The sequence below is a fragment of the Pyrenophora tritici-repentis genome, chromosome 10 (genome assembly GCF_003171515.1).
Source record: "Pyrenophora tritici-repentis strain M4 chromosome 10, whole genome shotgun sequence".
NCBI lineage: Eukaryota > Fungi > Ascomycota > Dothideomycetes > Pleosporales > Pleosporaceae > Pyrenophora > Pyrenophora tritici-repentis.
In genome coordinates, this window is record NC_089399.1 from 273,014 (window position 1) to 291,100 (window position 18,087).

General features: G+C 52.6%; 7 protein-coding genes across 7 annotated transcripts; 3 read left to right on the top strand and 4 right to left on the bottom strand.

Annotated features, from left to right (window-relative positions):
- Positions 1–620: 620 nt before the first annotated feature.
- Positions 621–1,667, top strand: PtrM4_039200 (t-SNARE complex subunit, syntaxin; the record flags this gene model as incomplete). Its single annotated transcript, XM_001937731.2, has 3 exons — positions 621–732; positions 786–1,249; positions 1,305–1,667. The coding sequence occupies 3 exons, from the start codon at positions 621–623 to the stop codon at positions 1,665–1,667; spliced, it is 939 nt and encodes a 312-aa protein (XP_001937766.2).
- An 882-nt stretch (positions 1,668–2,549) lies between these two features.
- Positions 2,550–3,813, top strand: PtrM4_039210 (uncharacterized protein; the record flags this gene model as incomplete). The annotated part of the gene is made up of 3 exons (XM_066104319.1): positions 2,550–2,827; positions 3,044–3,276; positions 3,809–3,813. The coding sequence occupies 3 exons, from the start codon at positions 2,550–2,552 to the stop codon at positions 3,811–3,813; spliced, it is 516 nt and encodes a 171-aa protein (XP_065958883.1).
- Positions 3,814–3,956: 143 nt separating this feature from the next.
- On the bottom strand, positions 3,957–6,105 carry PtrM4_039220 (FucP, Fucose permease; the record flags this gene model as incomplete). The annotated part of the gene is made up of 5 exons (XM_066104320.1): positions 3,957–3,961; positions 4,165–4,408; positions 4,709–5,255; positions 5,530–5,888; positions 5,953–6,105. The coding sequence occupies 5 exons, from the start codon at positions 6,103–6,105 to the stop codon at positions 3,957–3,959; spliced, it is 1,308 nt and encodes a 435-aa protein (XP_065958884.1).
- A 2,076-nt stretch (positions 6,106–8,181) lies between these two features.
- Positions 8,182–11,749, bottom strand: PtrM4_039230 (RPN2, 26S proteasome regulatory complex component; the record flags this gene model as incomplete). Its single annotated transcript, XM_001937728.2, has 4 exons — positions 8,182–8,442; positions 8,501–11,265; positions 11,361–11,530; positions 11,610–11,749. 4 exons carry the CDS (start codon positions 11,747–11,749, stop codon positions 8,182–8,184), a joined length of 3,336 nt encoding a protein of 1,111 aa, XP_001937763.1.
- A 689-nt stretch (positions 11,750–12,438) lies between these two features.
- PtrM4_039240 (mRNA-capping enzyme subunit beta) lies at positions 12,439–13,801 on the bottom strand (the record flags this gene model as incomplete). Its single annotated transcript, XM_001937727.2, has 2 exons — positions 12,439–13,608; positions 13,799–13,801. 2 exons carry the CDS (start codon positions 13,799–13,801, stop codon positions 12,439–12,441), a joined length of 1,173 nt encoding a protein of 390 aa, XP_001937762.2.
- Positions 13,802–14,129: 328 nt separating this feature from the next.
- On the bottom strand, positions 14,130–15,917 carry PtrM4_039250 (PykF, Pyruvate kinase; the record flags this gene model as incomplete). Its single annotated transcript, XM_001937726.2, has 4 exons — positions 14,130–14,381; positions 14,430–14,511; positions 14,561–15,799; positions 15,907–15,917. The coding sequence occupies 4 exons, from the start codon at positions 15,915–15,917 to the stop codon at positions 14,130–14,132; spliced, it is 1,584 nt and encodes a 527-aa protein (XP_001937761.1).
- Positions 15,918–17,166: 1,249 nt separating this feature from the next.
- PtrM4_039260 (DUF1748 domain containing protein) lies at positions 17,167–17,711 on the top strand (the record flags this gene model as incomplete). Its single annotated transcript, XM_066104321.1, has 4 exons — positions 17,167–17,172; positions 17,260–17,299; positions 17,375–17,417; positions 17,576–17,711. The coding sequence occupies 4 exons, from the start codon at positions 17,167–17,169 to the stop codon at positions 17,709–17,711; spliced, it is 225 nt and encodes a 74-aa protein (XP_065958885.1).
- Between the last annotated feature and the right edge of the window lie 376 nt (positions 17,712–18,087).

The following is an 18,087-nucleotide window of genomic DNA, read 5'->3' on the forward strand; positions in this document are numbered from 1 at the left end:
GTGCGTAAGCTCCCATACGCCACTTGTGAGGATGATGGAGAGATCGGTATGCTAGTTGGGCGGGTTAGATGAGGTAGATTAGAGACTATAGTGCAAGTTGCAAGTAATGCGGACAGCCAAGTAGTGGCATGGTTCGACGGTTCCTTGCAGAGGCCAAACAAGTTGCACAATGCCATATTTAGACTTGTGTCAGAGGAACCGCGGGCCAAGGACGCGCCGCTTCTCGCTAGACCCCATCTAGTCTAGCGTGGGCGTTACCTGCAGCTACGAGCCCGGACCAGGTCAGCGCAAGTGAGGCCTCAGCCCCAGGAATGACTTCGCACGCCTGTTACTGAAACACAAATATCTTCTGTTTGCAGCCTTCTACTAGCATTGATTCGACCTCGAGTCTATTTTGCATTGATTCACGTTACATTACTCCCGTCACAAACCTTCCGCTTTCAGACTGGTTGCCGCTTTGCGCGTTTGCGATCGCTTGTCTCAGGAGTAATTCACGTCCACTTGCACCACACACGGCCCGTTTCAGAAATGAGCGTAAGTGCAGTCAAAGTCCTACAACTCGGTCCCGCGCGCCCTCCTATACGACACCTCCGCAAACTCAATTACCACATTCACTGACCATGGCTGCCACCGACGAACAGTACGGAAACAGGGGATACGGCCAGATTGGCTCTTCTGGAGGCAACCCCTATGATGCGCGCGAAAACTACGCACAGGGTGGATACGACGACCGTACGTTTCTCCTACACACTACACCTCTGACACCTGTCTAACACCTGGTCCAGGCGACGTAGAGATGCAAGCTTACAACAACGGCGGTGCTGCCGCGAACCCCAACGCCATCCTTGACGAGTGTCGCGAGGTTGACCGCGCCCTCGACGACCTCGATGGCCAGCTCGCCAACCTTGACCGCGTCTTCAGGCAGTCACTGGCTCGCCCTGACATGCCCTCGGGCGAGATCAACAACCTCAGCTCACAGATCATGAGCAACTACCGCGGCCTCGTCACACGCGTCAAGAACATCAAATCAAAGCCCGACTCTGGCCACCCCAGGAACGCTCCCCAAGTCGGCAAGGTCGACCGGAGGCTGAAGGCTACCATCAACAAGTACCAAACACTCGAGTCGGACTTTAGGCGGGATTCACAGGCTGCGGCTGAGCGTCAATACCGTATTGTGCGCCCGGATGCTACCGAGCAAGAAGTTCGCGACGCTGTTTCCGACCCTGATGCGCCAATCTTCCAGCAAGCTGTAAGGACCCTCGTTTCCCACATGCCATTCATAACAATAGCTCACCCTTTTCTAGCTCCTCAACTCTGACCGCCGTGGCCAAGCCTCATCAACCCTGCGCAACGTCAAGGAGCGACACGAAGCCATTCAAAACATAGAACGTCAGATGGTGGAGCTTGCCCAACTATTCCAAGACCTCGACCAGATTGTCCAGGAGCAAGAGCCGCTTGTCGCCAACATCGAGCAAAAGGGCGAGGAGATCCAAGACAACGTCAAGGCTGCCAACGTGGAAATCGATGGTGCTATCGTCAAGGCTCGCAGCCGCAACCGCAAGAAGTGGTGGTGCCTCCTCGTTTTGCTGCTCATCATCATTGTTGTTGTCATTATCGCCGTTGTTGTCACACAAGTCAACAAGGCGGCAGCAAACACAGTCGCATAAACGACGAGAAGCTCTCTTCGCTATTCCTCTGCAAATTCCTGCGGTGCATTTTGTGCCGGACCGTCATACCCAAATCCACCATTTTTCTTCTCTCTTAACTCTCTCAAAAAGGCCGGTCCCGTACAATATGTAATATGCTCCATGGTGGATACACATACCCCTGTTCTCTTTGCATTTACTTCGTTGCATCGGAAAGCCGGTCTACCGCAATTCCCTTTTTTGGTCCTTCATGGCGTCTTTTTCATTCTCAGCGACTTTCTGATTTATAAAGAGCAAGGCCGAATTGCAGTACCGGCTGATTGGTGGTATCACGTAGTTTTCCCAAAACACGAGCTTGCGTAGTCATATATCAAGAAATAAAGAGAATCTCCCAAAATATAGTGCTTACTTTGGTGGGGTGTTCGGTCATCTAATGACCCGACATCGACCCGACAACGACATGACAACCACCCCAAACTCTGGTTCGGTGCAATCTACACCTTAGATGCGAACAATCAGTCCTTGTGGAAAGTTCATGGCTGATCTTTCCTCTCATGTGACGTTTTGCAATATAATCGTGTACCACGCTAAATCTCAAAGTAATCTAACTGGCACAAGGTTAAACGGAGCGAGAACCCGATGACGAGCAGGGTACATGGCAAAGCACTGTAGGGACGAGTCGGTTTAGCCCAGAACGCAGCCCCCATCATATATTTGCTGGAAACAAGCCAATACAAGTTAAGCCTCACCACTATACCCAAACTGCACCGGAGACAAAAAGCTTAGGCAATGGCGGTCACTTTCATTTAGACCAGAATATATAGATAAATACCTTGCTGTTTCTCTATATCCCTCCACCACCTCTCCACTGCTAATCCCCAACTCTTCTCATACCCATCAACCATGTTCTCCAAGCCCTCCCTCCTCGCCCTCGCGGCCCTCGCCCCCCTAACCATCACCGCCCAAGTCAGCGAAGGCTTCGAAAACGGGTGGGACAAAACCGCCTGGCCCATCTACGCCACAGACTGCAACCAAGGCGGCAAAGTCAGCCTCGACACGACTACCGCACACACGGGCAAGAACAGCATTCGCGTCGATGGCGCAGGCGGGTTTTGCGGACACATATTTGTTGGGACGACCAAGGTGCCGACGAGTGGGGATGTGTTTGTTAGGACGTATTTGTATGTTTGGTCTCTGTTTCTCTTTCTCTTTCTCTTTCTCTTTCTCTTTCTCTTTCTCTTTCTCTTTCTCTTTCTCTTTCTCTTTCTCTTTCTCTTTCTTCTTCTTCCCCTTCAAACCCAAACAAAAAGACATCATGCAGGAAAATAGAAAACTGCAAAACTGCAATGAGAAGATACGGCATGTAATACAAAAGATACTAACCAGATATCCAACAGAAAAGTCTCAAAACCCTTAACAGACTCCCACATCACCCTCATCACAATGCCCGACCCCACCCTCGGCACAAACAAGCACCTCCGCATAGGCGGCCAATCCAAAATCCTCATGTACAACCGCGAATCCGACGACGCTACTTTACCAGACCTCTCCCCGCAAGGCATCGCCACGTCAAAAGCACTGCCTACAAACGCGTGGACGTGCTTTGAGTACCGGCTGGGCAGCGATGGCAGTATTTCTACCTGGTTGAATAATGTGACGGTACCTGGATTGACGGTGGGGAACGGGGTGAGTAATCCGAATGCGCAGGGGTGGGGGAGGGGGATGAAGGCACCGAAGATTCAGGGGGTTTATTTTGGGTGGGAGAGTTATGGGGGGGATGCTAATACGGTTTGGTATGATGATGTTGTTGTGGGGGGAGTAGGGTGGGCTGTTAGGCTGGGGGTGTTGGAGAGGGAGGGAGAGGTGGATGGAAGGGGGGACGTGTGTATATAGGTAGAGAGTTGTATATATGATTGTTTCTTATTATTTTCTTTTCCTATGGATCTTGTTGGGTGGGTTTGTATTCGGGATATATTCTCCGGTATGTAGTGCTTCTTTGTTGTGCTTGTTGAAAGAGATTAGGTAATATGTGGCAAGAAGCGTAGCATGGGAAACGTCCTGAAGAAGACCGACCCTGTCTTGATTACAAATATCATGTGTTACTGTATTTACTTATTTTAAGCTGGGGTCATGTAGAAACTAAAAGAATTTCTGACTACCAGTGTAGAATGTACTAGACCTGAACATTCAAATGGCACAGGACCCAAACGTTGCACCCATGACTTACTGGCCGTTTATCATGGCTGTAATCACTTGTATCCATCACTTGTTCGTCACATGGGCCCTCACAATATCACTTAACATTCAGTATCACCCTTGGTGTTGGAGAAGAGATAAAACCATAAAACCATATATACAAGAAATCCTTATCTATCATTCCGCATACAATACCCCTGTACATCCCCCACCCACCCCCATAGCCTCCCCATAACCCTCTCCCTCAAAGAATCTCTCGCCACTAAACCCCCCTCACTCCCCGCCGAATCCCTCTCCCTCCTCCCGCTCTCCTCCCCAAAACTCTCCCTCTTGCCAAACCCGCTATCTCTCTCCACAACCACTACATCTTCCTTATCCAGCATTTCGGTAACGCCCCGGCCGTTTCCATGCATGATGATGCGGGTTTTGTTGAGCGAGTGCTGGACGGGTTTTTTGGCGTTGAAGATTTCGCTGATTTCCTCGAGGGTGCGGCGCCGGGTTTCGACGAAGAAGAAGTAGATGATTGTGAATTCGAACATATCCCAGAAGATGAAGAGGAAGTAGTACTGTGTGATTGTGTTAGTGAAGGGACAGCTTGTAGGTTTGTAAAACGAAAAGGCAAAGGCAAGATGTAGAGCAAAAAAAAAGGTGTAAAGACGAGAAGAACATACCTTCCACCCCGCCCCCGAAAACGCAATCCCCGTAACAAACGTATTATAAAAATTCGCCACATTAACCCAAAAGTTATAAAAAGCCATCCCCTTCGCCCGACTCTCATACCGCAAACACTCCACCGGATACAACTGCTGCAAAGGCGTATAACCCGTACTGTAAATAAACCCACAAATAAACACAAACGCAATTACCGCTCTCGCCTGCCCCGGCCGCTTAATATCAGGTGTCCTCCCATCATCCAGATAAATTGGCTTGCCATCCTCTCCCGTTTTCAAATTCGTAGCAACGAGCGCACACACAATGGCGAAGACGCCGACGAGCAAGCCCGTGGAAACCAGTAATTGTGGTCTTCGGCCCCAGGAATCCGTGTAGACGGCGCCGAAAATGGCGCCGCTGAAGGAAACGACGTTTTGCATGCCGTTGAAGAGGAGACGCGTGTGGTTGCTTGTGATGCCGGCGCCTTGTAACATGGTTGGGTAGTAGTAGCTCACAGGCCCGTTTCCAGACCATTGGCCGAAAAAGGCCATGGCGACTACGAGCATGGTTCTATACCGCGCTTCGCGCGAGTTGAAGAGTTCGCGGTAGTCCCACCAGCGTTTGTCGGAGCCGGTGACGCTGATGTCTTCGACCATTTCTTTGTATTCGAGTTTGACGATGGGGGAGTCGCGGTTGCCTTCGCCGTGGAATTTTGCCATTGTGTCTAGTGCTTCTTCGTGGCGGTCGTTTGCGATGAGCCATCTATCTGTTCATCAGTTCCTGGTTTCCCCTGACACCATTGACCCGGGGATAGTATACTTACCGAGGCGTCTCTGGTAGAAACGGTGAACAAACTAGAACAATACCTGCAAATATCATTTGCAGAAAGATTGGAATCCTCCAACTTTGACTCCCGGCAATGTTGCTGGTTCCATATGGCACGAAACTTCCTGGAATACCACCAACATACCAGAACGTATTGAAAATTCCCGTGCATACGCCTCGATAACTTGGATGCGCCATCTCACTGACATACGCCGGTCCCGCCGTAGAGGTAATCGCAACACCAAACCCCAACACGAATCTCCCGCCCATGAAACCGCCTAGGTTAGTGCAGGTAGCTTGTATGCACGCGCCGAAGATGATGATGGACGTCCCAATGAACATTCCCCATTTCCTTCCTTTGAAATCCGTGGCGGGGCCTGCGACAAACGAACCGACGAGGTTACCGATGGTGTAGATTGCGTAAACGATACCGGTGGTGGGTGTGCCTTCGTCGATGTTGAAGCCAAAGTAGGAGCGGTATTGGTGGTAGCTGTTTATTGCGCCCATGAGAGAGCCGTCGTAGCCGTTTATACATGAGTTGAGGGTTGCGATGAAGAGACAGAGGTAAAGCTGTGTTGTTGCGATTGATCAGTAAGGATATGTTTTGTGAGGATTAATGGAGGGTATAAGGTACCTTGAACATGGCTTTTGTCCATGGCTTCACATTCGCCTTTGCCGTCGCATCGGCAAAAGCAACATTTTGCACCTGCCGTATATCCGCCGTCGTGCTCGAGCTGTGTGAAGTATGCACCCCACTTCTCTTTTGTCGGTGATCCATCTTTTCCATCTCGTAAACCCAAGCTAAGCTGTATCACAGCAGCAGCGGCAGCCGCAAGAAAAAGGAACGAAGACCAAACAATTCCCCCAAGAAAATATATAAGACGATGAATAGAAAAAGGCTTCAACAGCTGAACCTTTCACAAACCAAAGTCAAGCTTCCCAGGCAGGCGGCCTTGACATGCATGGAAGGTGGAAGGAAACGGGGCATCTCACACACATCAGCACATCAGCAACCCAGCATGCATCAGCACACTACACAATACCAGTTACCTACAAAAAACAAAGTAAACCCCGGAACCTGGGGTTTGATAGTTAAAGTGCCGTGCGTGCATTGCGTGTGTACCAGTAGTCCAGTCCGCCCCCCAATATACATGAATATACCACGCGACGTCCTTCCAAAGGAGCGATCCCACCGTTCCAGATGCCTTCGCCCGTCCCCACCACCTTGGCGAGTTAAACAGCGTTAAACACCCCAGTTCGAAAAACTGGGCGGACTCGGAGCAAGGTGCGGGCGGCACAGTTACGGTACAATGTGGCAAGGATGAGCGCCCCGGGTTATTTAGCCAGATGCCCACAACTTCTCGCGTGCGCCGATTGGGCTAGTAATATCAGAAAAAGTGCTTAGTCTTGTGTTGTGTAGCCAATCCACCTCATTGCCATGTCCCCTTGTTCCTAACGGTGTTTTGCATAGCGTAATCGTCCGCCATCTACATTCCATTCTGTTGGTGGAGCTGTGAGGCCTGGTCATCGGGTCGTTCAAACCCCTCCCTTCATAACGTTATCTACCGAATCAGCATCGCGTCATCCCATCCACCGTCCCATGCACATGCATGGAAGGATTACAAAAGGGCTGGAAGCTGAAAAAAAGAAGGCCGCCCGTCATCTCCACATATACTCTCCATCCACTCACGTCCGCATGTGCGAATCCTCGGAAACGAACTGTGCCACAGCCTTACATGTCAGTTACGGTAGGTGCGGTGCGAAGGGGGAAACGAAGACCAGGCACAACAAGGGTTCACTAGGTAAAACCGTTAAGCTATCACATTCACATCACATCACTTGTGATGTGATAGTGGCGGCACCCCCGTTTCCGTCATCGTTCCCGTCGCCGTCCAAAAAACGTATGTTACTCCGGTGGTCGGACTTGAGCGTATGTACATGTGTGGGGTGGGGGAATTGGGAACCGCCGGGCGAGCCCTAGTTAAACCACACTAGCGGTCCGAAGAATCCGGGGAAAGAAAGGAACGTCGTTCCGCTTCCCACGCCTATCTCGCATTTCCCATCTCCACACATCACTTGATAGTAATCTTCCATTTTTTTGTCCTACTACAACTCAAGAAATTACTCTACATGGTTTTACGATTACAGAGATCCGTGCTTCTCTGTCGAAAACTTGTTCGCGCATTTCTAAACTGCAGTGTTTCCATCCATCGCAGGTGCCGAATCAAATAGATCTACATACCCACATGGCTACTCGCCACATTAATCTAAACTATATATTAAACACACACGCACACTATGGCAATATCATACCTACTATAATATCCGATTCCCCACAATATAAGTCGTGTGTGACCGCGTGATACCCATCTATATACCTACACCTACATACATGTATCTCGACTCCACAAACCAGGTTCGGCATTTATATATTGCCTGCACTTTAGGAGCCGGTGGGCAGTTGTATGAAAACCTAGTCGATAATATACTGTAAGTGTTCTAGAAGGACGGGAAGCGTAATCGGCATTACCGGTAACATCACGGGTGAGCAGTAAAGAAAGGGCCGAACCGGGGCGGGGGTGGGTGGATAACGTCACGCACTGGAAAGGTAGACCAAAAAGAAATGTATCAAAAGATAAAAAACAACGACATCGTCAAAGATAACACAACCCTTGGCTATTATACATACATCCATGCGGCAGCAACCCGGGCTATCTCTAAAACCAGGCCGGTTGTTTGAGGGAAAGATGGCTTTGATTACAAGCCTCCTTTGGGAACCTGAGATTATCAATGTGCAAAATAAGCTACAATCATCCCCTTCCACACCAATCACTCGTTCATTTCCTCCCTTCTTCTTCGACGCCTAATCGTCATCGTCCGGGTTTGTATCAGATTCGTATACAAACTCGCCTGGAGTGGATGCCTCGGCGTGACCCTCATCCACCATATTGTCACTGACCGGTGCTGCAGCAGTTGTTACTGATATGCCTTCATGTCCTTGGTCTGCCGAGGAACCCGATGCGCCAGGAGCGGGTGCGGGTGCAGCCTTCTTTACCTTGAGCTCGAGGAGCGTCTTGGGTTCTGAAGGCTTGGTGTCGGTAAGAAGAATTACACCAAGGGTTGGCTGTTAGTGTGTTAGTTAAACGATGTCCGTTTCGCATATATTGGGTGAGACGACTAACCTTCTTCACTGGAACATATCGTTCGCTTGGGAAGCTAATGTACTTGACTTGCGGCGGAAGTACACGCGACATGTTCTCCAGCTCGTAGCCAACCTTCTCCTTCTCTACCTTCTTCTTCGACGACTCTACTGTTTGTGCTCGGTCGGCGTCTTCCTTCTTAGCGTCCTCGTCAATGTCCATCTTGTCGTCATCTGCAGATGGCTTCGGTGTGTTGGGAGTATGGTCGACATCCATGCTCTCCCTTCGCTTTTGACGCTCCTTGACCATGCGTCGTCGCTTATCTTGAGCAGTGGTCGACAGGACCGCAGTCTTGATCTTCTCGGGCGCCTCCTCTGCCTTGACCTCTGCGTCTGGGGGGTAATCAAACATGCTTGGGCGGGTGTTGCTGTGGAACTTGAAGGAGGGAATTTCAAGCTCTTGGTCCAGACCAATGACGGCAGTAGGTGTGAAGCTGAGCGACAGGAAATGGGTCAAGGGGAACCAGTACCAGTACTGAGTGAAGACAGCCATGCCGACAATGGCCGCCATATTGAGGTTACCGGTCGGCGTCTGCAGACCGATTGTGCAGTTTCTACCTCCGGCATCGATGATACCAAGAGCCAACGCGCAACCAAACTTGGCCATTGCATCTTCGTGGCGGTCGCCAACAACCTTGGCAAGCTGCTTTCGGATGGATGCCACCTTGGGGTTCATTGCCTCGTTTTGCTGTACCATAATCATGGACAACGCAATCAAAGCACCTTGTCGGACAAAGTCGGTGGAGTCCTTCATCATGGGCTCCAATAGATCTACCGCCTCTGGAAGTCCAGTTCCAGCACATGCGATACCGAGAGCCATTGTAGCTCCGTAGCGGACATGTGGGTTGTACGACTCTGCAAGAAGTTCGACCATGCGGGGGACGCTGCCTGGCTTTCGGAAGAGAATGAAACCCAAGCTCATGACGGCGACTCGTCGTACGTCATCACTCACGTCGCTGACGGCAACATGGAGCAGCCTGCGTACTGCCTTGTTGCTGCCTGTACCACAGTACGCCAAAGCAATGGTCATGATACCTCCATAGCGAAGGGTTGGGTCGGGGTCATCGAGAAGACCATTGATGAGCTCATCAGCAGCCTCTTGGCGCGCATACATGATGAGTGCCATACCCATGGCAAGACCGCGGACAATCTTTTCGTGCTGTGTGTCATGCGCATACTGAATCATGTCCTCGAGTGCCTTGATATTGCCAGTGCCGAGCATGACAAGACCCATGGAGAGACCGACAGCCTCACCATTGATGGCGGAGTCGGTGTAGAGGACGTTCTTGAACGCATCGAAGATCTCTTCGGAGCCTGTGGCCATGCCGGCAACACCGAGACCAAGCGCACCACCGTGCTGAATGACTTCTTCAGACGCATTCTGGAACTGCTTGAGGAGCAAGTCGAGGACGTTGCTTCCATGGTTGGCATAAATCAGACCAAGAGCGTAAAGTGATCCACCTTGCTCGTAGTGAGAGCCCGAAGAAACACTGTCCTTTGGCAGGTAGGGCTCCAGGAGCTTCTGACCTTGGGTAATGTTGCCACGGTGGATCACACCAAGAGCAGCGGTCGCTGAGAACTTGGACCAGTTGACGGCCTTGCCTAACCAGTCGAGGTTCTCACGGAAGAATGTGTCATTGGTAGTACCTGCGTTCATGAAGGCATTTGCAAATGTGACGCTGGAGTGGAAGATGGAGTTTCGGGCCTCTAAGCTGTCGCGGATCCTGTTCAGTACAGCCTTGTCTGTGCGGTTGTTCCTGTACAGGAATTCGAGATTCAGCTCGATGCTCTTTGTTCCCCGGAGAATGTGGCGGACGGAGCCGAAGGCCTTGAGTTGATCCTCAGATGCCCCCTTTGCACTTGAGACGTTGCTGGTGTCTGTATTTCCGAGCAGTGAGTCCGACTCGCCTGCATCGGCCTTTTGTGACGCATCGCCGCTGGTCTCCTCCTTTTCAGCTTCAGGCAGCTCCTCCATGACCTTTGCAAGGAACTCCTGTGTACCGTTTTCATAGAGGTCGAATGAGATCTGGTATGCGACGGCGCGCGACCTGTCATCCCCCCTTTCGATGAGTTGCCGAACGAGCTTCGAAGCGAGAGAGTGCTGGTTGAGGTAGACGACGCACTTGGCAATGGAGAAGTAGTCGGGGTTCGGGATTTGGTCGTCATTGAGGAGATCGAGGATCAGGCGGAGGATTTCGTTTCGCAGCCCTCGCTCTTGCACGACGTTCATGCAAATGTCGAGAACGTACTCCATCAAGTCCTCACTCTGCGCTGATGGCTGTGCAGGCTTCTTACCCTGCTTCTTTCCATCTTGGCTCGCGCGGACAATTGCCTCTCGCAGAACTTCGAGATTCCGGGCCTCGATGGCAATTCCGACAACCTGCTTGTAGTTGCCACTCACATAGCAGCTCTCAAATATCCGCCGTACAGTGCTGTGGAGGTTCTTCTGCACGTTCCGCTGCAACACCATGGGTGTGGGGTGAGCCCCAGCAACTCCCGCGTTACCCCCTCCAGGCACCGTAGGGTCAAAAGTCGACGAGTCTTCCCTAGAAAGCAGCGACTTGGATGGTAATGCGGACTGTGAGAAGGGCGTTATCGGCGAAGCTAGACTGGCCGAAGTGCTAGAGCCACCCGCCGCATTTCCGGAGAAGGATGTGCTGAGCTGCGGGGGAGCCTGGCTTGCTTTGCTGACCGGTGTCGGGGGGTTGTGCATGACAGAGAGGGCGATGTAGGTGTCTAAGCATTTCGCTGGGAAAGCAAGTTAGCCAAATAGCTCTCAAGTGATACAAGATGCAATGTCTCGCGCAGAGTGATGGCCATGCGAGTAGCCGGTGATGTCTTACCTAGTATCGTCTCCTCAAACTCAGCAGCCTTGTGGATATCAAACAGCTTGCCCGCACCAAGTGCAAAGACCATGCTCTCATTGTATTCTTGCAGCTGGTAGTACACCTTTGCTGCTACCAGAGCTGCAAGCTCTCGCTCCGGAAACGATTCATCCTCGTAGAGTGCCTCACTATGACGCGCCATGTTAGCAGATGTATTTCAATGGCAATAAACCATCCACGGTATGTGAAAGCGCATCCAGGTCTTACATTTGACTGACAGAACCCGCGACTTCTGGCCAGAGCAAGTCAATCTCCTCATTCAGTCGCTGTAGAGCGAATGAGCGCAAGGCTGGGTCGGGCTCGGAGAGGAAGCCAACGACACCGGCGGCGGATGTGAGGCCGACCATTGTGTTGTACTTGACTGGAGCAAGGCGTGGTCGGGTGACCGATCGTGGTGCTGAGGAGACAGGGAGCTATTGGCGAAGTGGGTGGAAGCGTATGGAGCTGCGCTGTGGCGCTCGGGGGTTTGCCTGCCTTGCAAGAAGAATAAGGGACCGTGCTGCGTCGGACTTTACAGTGGTGGTCACAGTGAAAGAGGGACGAGAAGCTGATGGGCGGGTGATGGGGATGGCGTGGACGCCGTGGTGGTGAGTTGGGGAATCGTGTACGTGATGGTACCAAACACAGCTCGTAGTTTCGGAAGCGGCGACCCTTGTCCGCCCCAAGCATGACATAATACACGGTTCACTAGCTGCGCATTACTCCAGGGCTCCCACGATAAGCTCCCTGTCTGCCTCACTTTAGGTACTACGTAGTACCGCATTGGGATGACTGTCTGCACGTGTACGTAAAATCAGGTGCATTGGTTGTTTTGCGACATCGGAACCGCTTCCGAAAGCTCGCCAGGCTTCGTATGTCAGCAACGAACCCATCACATGTCAATGTAGCTTGCACAGGATCAATGTGTATTGAGTATCGGGTATCATGTGATTAAAAGTACAAAACGCCGTTCAGAGATGCTGGACCAAGCTTGATAGTCCTTGCCTGATGCTTTAAACGCCATAAAAATAGTGATATTATACAACAGTCACTCCCCTCAAGCCCCAGGGGGGCCTGTGATCTCTCGCGAAAGCACTCGCAAGTTGTTCATCATACCGTTGATCAGGCTCTCGTACCTGTTTGCCTCGTTCCTCCGCGCCTTGTCTGCTTCTGCTATGAGCACGTCCGAAGTCAGCTCCAACTCCAGCTCGTGATTCTTGCTGGGTCCTTGTGTGACTTGAGTCAGATCAACTTGGTATGCGCCCAACCACGAGTAAGACATGCGGTCTTTCTGTCGCTTCATAGACTCGACCGTCTTGCCCCCCTCGACGGCGGGCTTCAGGCTTTCAACGGAACCCGGAAAGTCGATTTCCAAGTTGATGCCGATGCGGTAATCCCACTCTGTCTTGGGCGAGCTCACCTCAAGGTTGCCGATGCGGTGCTTTATGATGGCTCGTAGAAATTCGCCCGTGTTCTTATCGCGGGTTACGCGGACGCGCTGGCGGGAGCCGGACTGGTTGATGAGCTGCTGGACAATGGGGTTCAACTTAAGAAATCCCTCCTGGTCGAGCTCATAGAACAAGTCCGTCTCGTACGTATGCCGGTAATCTATAGCTGGACGCGAAGAGCTGGGCTGTTTGGAGTGCCGGACCTGCGTGTTGAGATACATATTCATGCGTTGATGCTGCAGCGCCGTCATAGTACTTTCAAACTTGACTTGGATGGCTTCAGTGTTCAGCACGGTTTCAGTGCGCCAGAAGCCTCGCAGGCGCTGGCTGCTCTGCGTGTCTATTATCTGGCCCCAACGCGCCTCTACTTCCAGCTGGACCCTGGGGTCCGAGATGGCTTTGCGCACCATTTCATTATTCACGGCAGTGGTCCATATAAACTCGCATACATGGTGCGACACGTCGTCGTAGATGAATGCAGCGTCGGAGATGGGGCGCTCAAAGGGTGGCGTCACTCTAGCGTCACTGGACGGAGGTCCATTCCGCTCGACCATGGGCGAGGAGTGTTGTCGCTGTGGAGGATGGGCAGGCGCGGGTTGCGCGTGGACGACATGCGGCGGCTGGACGGCAGGTGCAGACGATAGGGTGGGTTGTGGTGGAGGCGGACGCGACTGCTTGCGTTGCTGTTCCTCAAGCGCCTTGAGCTCCGGCGGCAGCTCTTCGCCCTCGCGATAGGCCCATATTGGCTTTGGGTCGTTGCGCTTGCGCTTGGGTGACATCTGCTTATGAATCGTCTTAGGCGACGGCGTGGGAAGCTTCGCGGCTGGGGTGACGGGGGAAGATGCAAAGAGGGAATGGGGGTGAGAGAACGAACGGCGCGGTGGCACCGCTGCTTCCCCATCATGGTTCACTAGCGCAGATATGTCCATGGTGGGTGTGGTAGGGTTGTGCGTCGGTCAATGTACTCACCATTGTCTACGGAGGGCGTGTTGCTGTCCGCACGGACGTCGACTCAACCCCGGTCACTCTTTCATCGCCTTGTCTTCTTGCAATTGGATGTCGCCATCATCTTTGCCCCCTTTAGCAGACGGAAAGCACTATTCAAGAGGGAAGCATCAGAAAGAGCGACGTGGTCATTACGAGGTTTGCTTTCATTCCACTAGTGTTTACACCAAATCTTGTGTTAATGCGCCAGACCGTCATTTGCTTCAGCGAGTCATGTATATGCGCCATGTGCGGCCCTCTCCACATCATGCACCAGCCCTAACATCCCCTACCCTCCTACGCCCCAACGCTGCCTCTACGCGTCTTGGTCGAGGCCAAGGTCCTCCTGTGCTGGCACAATGCGGAGTGTGTTGGTATGGCCCATGCCGCCCCTCCAGCCTTGCACGCAAATGACCGGATCGCCCTTGCTGAGCACTCCCAGCTTGATGGCGTTCATGATACCCCACTTCAAACGGCGGTCAACGTCCTCCTGCCATGGCTCCGTCTTGAAGTCGGGCTTCTGTTCGGGGAAATAGAACGGGTACACGCCGCGGTACAGGTGCGAGTACTGCTATAATTAGCCATGGGAATCCTTGCACGTGGAAAAGCAACTTACCCTAGCAGCCATCTCGTTACGAGTGACCATGATGATGGGGCACACTGGCCGGTACTTGGACACGAGCCGGGCCGTGGTGCCACTAATGCACGTTAGTATACCATGCGGGTAAAATACTCCATACAACTCACCTCGTTGTCAGCACCAAGATGGCGCCAGCGTTCTGCTCCAGACTGGCACTGACGGCTGCCATGGCGCATGTCTCGGTTGTAGGGCAGGGCACGGGAGCGAGCTTCCTCAGCTCGTCAAATGCGTTGACGTATGGGATAGCGACCTCAGCGAGCAGGCACGTCTCGTGCATCATGGTAACAGCCTCGACAGGGTAGTCACCCTTGGCAGTCTCACCGGACAACATGACACAGTCGGCACCGTCGAGAACCGCGTTACCGACATCGCTGACTTCAGCACGTGTAGGGCGGGGGTTGTAGGTCATGGACTCGAGCATTTGGGTGGCGCAGATGACGGGCTTGCCGGCAATGTTGCACTTTGTGATCATCATCTTCTGTGCGATGAAGACCTGGCTGGGAGGAATCTCAATACCAAGGTCACCACGGGCAACCATGACACCGTCGGTTTCCCTCAGGATCTCGTCAAAGTTGTTGACACCCTGCTGGTTCTCCACCTTGGCGATGATCTGGATGTCCTTGCCCTCCTCGCCGAGCACCTCGCGGATAGCGGTAATGTCGCTGCCGCGGCGGATAAACGACGCAAAGACCATGTCGACCTTGTTTTTGACACCGAACCTGAGATCGGCCTTGTCCTTCTCCGATAGAGGAGGAAGGTCAATGTCCGTCTTGGGCAGGTTTACACCCTTCCTGGACGAGATCTTGCCGTTGTTGACGCACTTGCACTTGAGCGTCTTGTCGTCTGTGACTTCGAGCACCTCGAATGAGAGGACTCCGTCATCGACGTAGATTGTGCGGCCAGGGGCAATGACCTTTGTGATGTTCTTGTAGTCGACGTACATGTTCTTGTCGTCGCAGGCTGTGGCGTACTTCTCATCGGTGGTGATGTTGATGACGGCACCAGCCTTGATGGGGATATCGGCATCGTCAACAGTGTTACCTGTTCGGATTTCCGGGCCCTTGGTGTCAAGGGCAATAGCCAGAGGCCTGCCAGGCTGTGTCTTCTCCGCCTCACGCGCGTTGTCAATGACGGACTGGTGGTACTCGTACGAGCCGTGGGAGAAGTTCATGCGGACGACATTGAGACCGACTTTGCGGAGCGAGTTGATCTTCTCGGCGGAGTTGGTCTTGGGGCCGATGGTGCAGATGATGGATGTTCTCCGGTACTGCTTCGCCGGTGTGTACTCAGTGTTGAGCTGGCTGAGCCACTCGATCCTGGTCCTGCCGGAGTTGAGGTGGTCTAGACTATCGGACTTGTCAGCGGGCGCTCAAGCTTGTGAAGAGGGGGAGATATTGGCAGCTTCAGTGCACAACAAGTCTTGTTGAGAATGGAAGAAACAGGTTGTACGTACGCGTTCGCCATTTCAGTAGATTCAACTGGAGTATGAAAGTAAGTTGAGAAGCGGGAAAGGCTGCGATCTTGTAGATTGCGGTGGGCGGGGCCGATGGAAGGAGTATTTCCAATTGAGTCCGACAGCTGCAGGGGTGAGAGAAGAGAGAATGGAAGTGGGATAGAGCTCGCTGAGATCGGAGGAAATGGGAGCTTGCTCGACTTTATCTTCTCTGTGACGGGCTAGAAGTTTTGTCGGACCTTGTTGACCGTGGTTTGGAGGGGCAGTAGTAGCGGCGCTAGCAGTGTGAACCCACGGTTAGTACGTGGGGCGGTACCCTGAGCGGCGTGCGAAGGTTTGGATATGTCAATTGGTAACAGAACGCGAAGCTGACCGGTAGGCTTGGAAGGACTTGGACCGACTTGTATCAACAGAGTTTGCACGGTGGCCAAATGGCCTGCTGACTGCATCTGAACCTGGTCCATAGGGGAGGGTTCGTGACACGCATTGCTTCTTGCTCCGCCCACGTTGCTGCATCATTGCCCTCCAAGCATGCCGCCCAGATAACGTCTCAAACACACGCTGTACATGTCCGGTGCAATTGGAAATCTCGGCGCCGTACTCGCTTCTCCATGGGTCCTAAGTGGCTTAGCGGGCTGGGATATCGGTGCGCGGCCGGGTGCTGGCGCCTTCGCCGTTCCTCTACCCGCGTGGAGGGGCGTGGTGTCTTGGGAGTTTCATAGCGTCAAGGCGATGAGAAATGTTCTGCATCAAGTTCGTGGCAGGCCCCGTTATATATCGCTGGTACCTGTAGCATGGCCCGCTCCTAGATCACCCGCATCCGCTCCGCATCGCCGTATGCCCGAGGTTGAGAGAAGCTTAGACAGGGTATGGTCGAATTTGAAGCCAAGTGGGATTTTCATCGTTTATAGCTTGCACCGAAACATGGCAATTGGAAATTTAGAAACTCAACTACACATGCACGTCTGAATACCAAGACTTGAAATAAGCTCAAATGGGCCAGATGCTCGTAGTGTCGCATCTCGGCCATGGACATGGGAACCCTGGAGTCGCGTGCCAGCTCAGGTAGCCGCTTCAATCACATGCATCAAAGTGACTAAGGGAGGGTACCAGCCACTCGCTCTCTCCCTCGACCTACCTACTCTACACCGCATCCCTCCACCCGCCAGCAACAACCACAACACCACTCAACTTCGATATCCCGTGCAATACCAGTCGCCCAACTTCCCCATACTCCGACCTCCGAAAACTCTGCCCATCATGGTCGTACGTAGCCCGCTCGCCACCCCCCGGAGACATGCGCTTGTCAGAAACTACCGAGAAGCCATGCAGCATAGCTCACACATATCACAGCTCGGCAAAGTCGCGCATTACGCTTTCGATGCGGTATTAAGTAGGTTTTACCCCCGAACTCACCGGAACTACCCCCTCAGATCAACATGTCGCTTACCCACGTCTACCATTACAGTATCCGCCTTCCTCGCCGGCGTCCGTCGCTCCACTGGCCTCACGTAGGTCCCCCGTTCCTGCAGCGTCGTCGTCACCACCAGTCCCTTCCCATCTCCTCCCTCTTAGATGTCCATTCATACACACGTTTCAGCATGCACATCCCACAACCCTCTATAATACAAAAAAAAAGTTTGGGGCTAAAAGCTAAACCCAGACCCAGTGTGAAGCCCGATTCCTTCAGCGAAAACCCCAGCGCCCAGAAGTGGTTTGAAAACTACCTCTGGGTCGGCGAGACTGTCATGGACCAGAGCGTCGCCCTGTTCGGCGCCAGCTCTTACTTTGAACGCAAGCGGTAGATTTTCTTTCTGTCTGTTACACACAGCGAAAGTCGACGATTGTCCTCCTGATAACCGGCGAGGAAATTTGGCACAATGGGAGCGTTCTGGAGGCAAGGGCAGAGCGGCGGTGGGGGCTGTGATGGACTACGGGGTACATAGTCCGGAGCTCCGGTATATTGCTCGCAAACAAAGACATGGGTTTGCGGGAAGAAGGGCATGCTTTATGCACGGTTTTTCGCCGCCTCGAGTGAAGAAGCGGATGGCGTTTAGGCGCTGTTATCTATACGAATGCTACGAATGTTCGCTTTTGGAGTCAAAACACCCACCCCTCAACCTATCTGATGTGACGACAATGGAAACTTTTCTCCGCGTATATTGGGTATCATATTTCCTG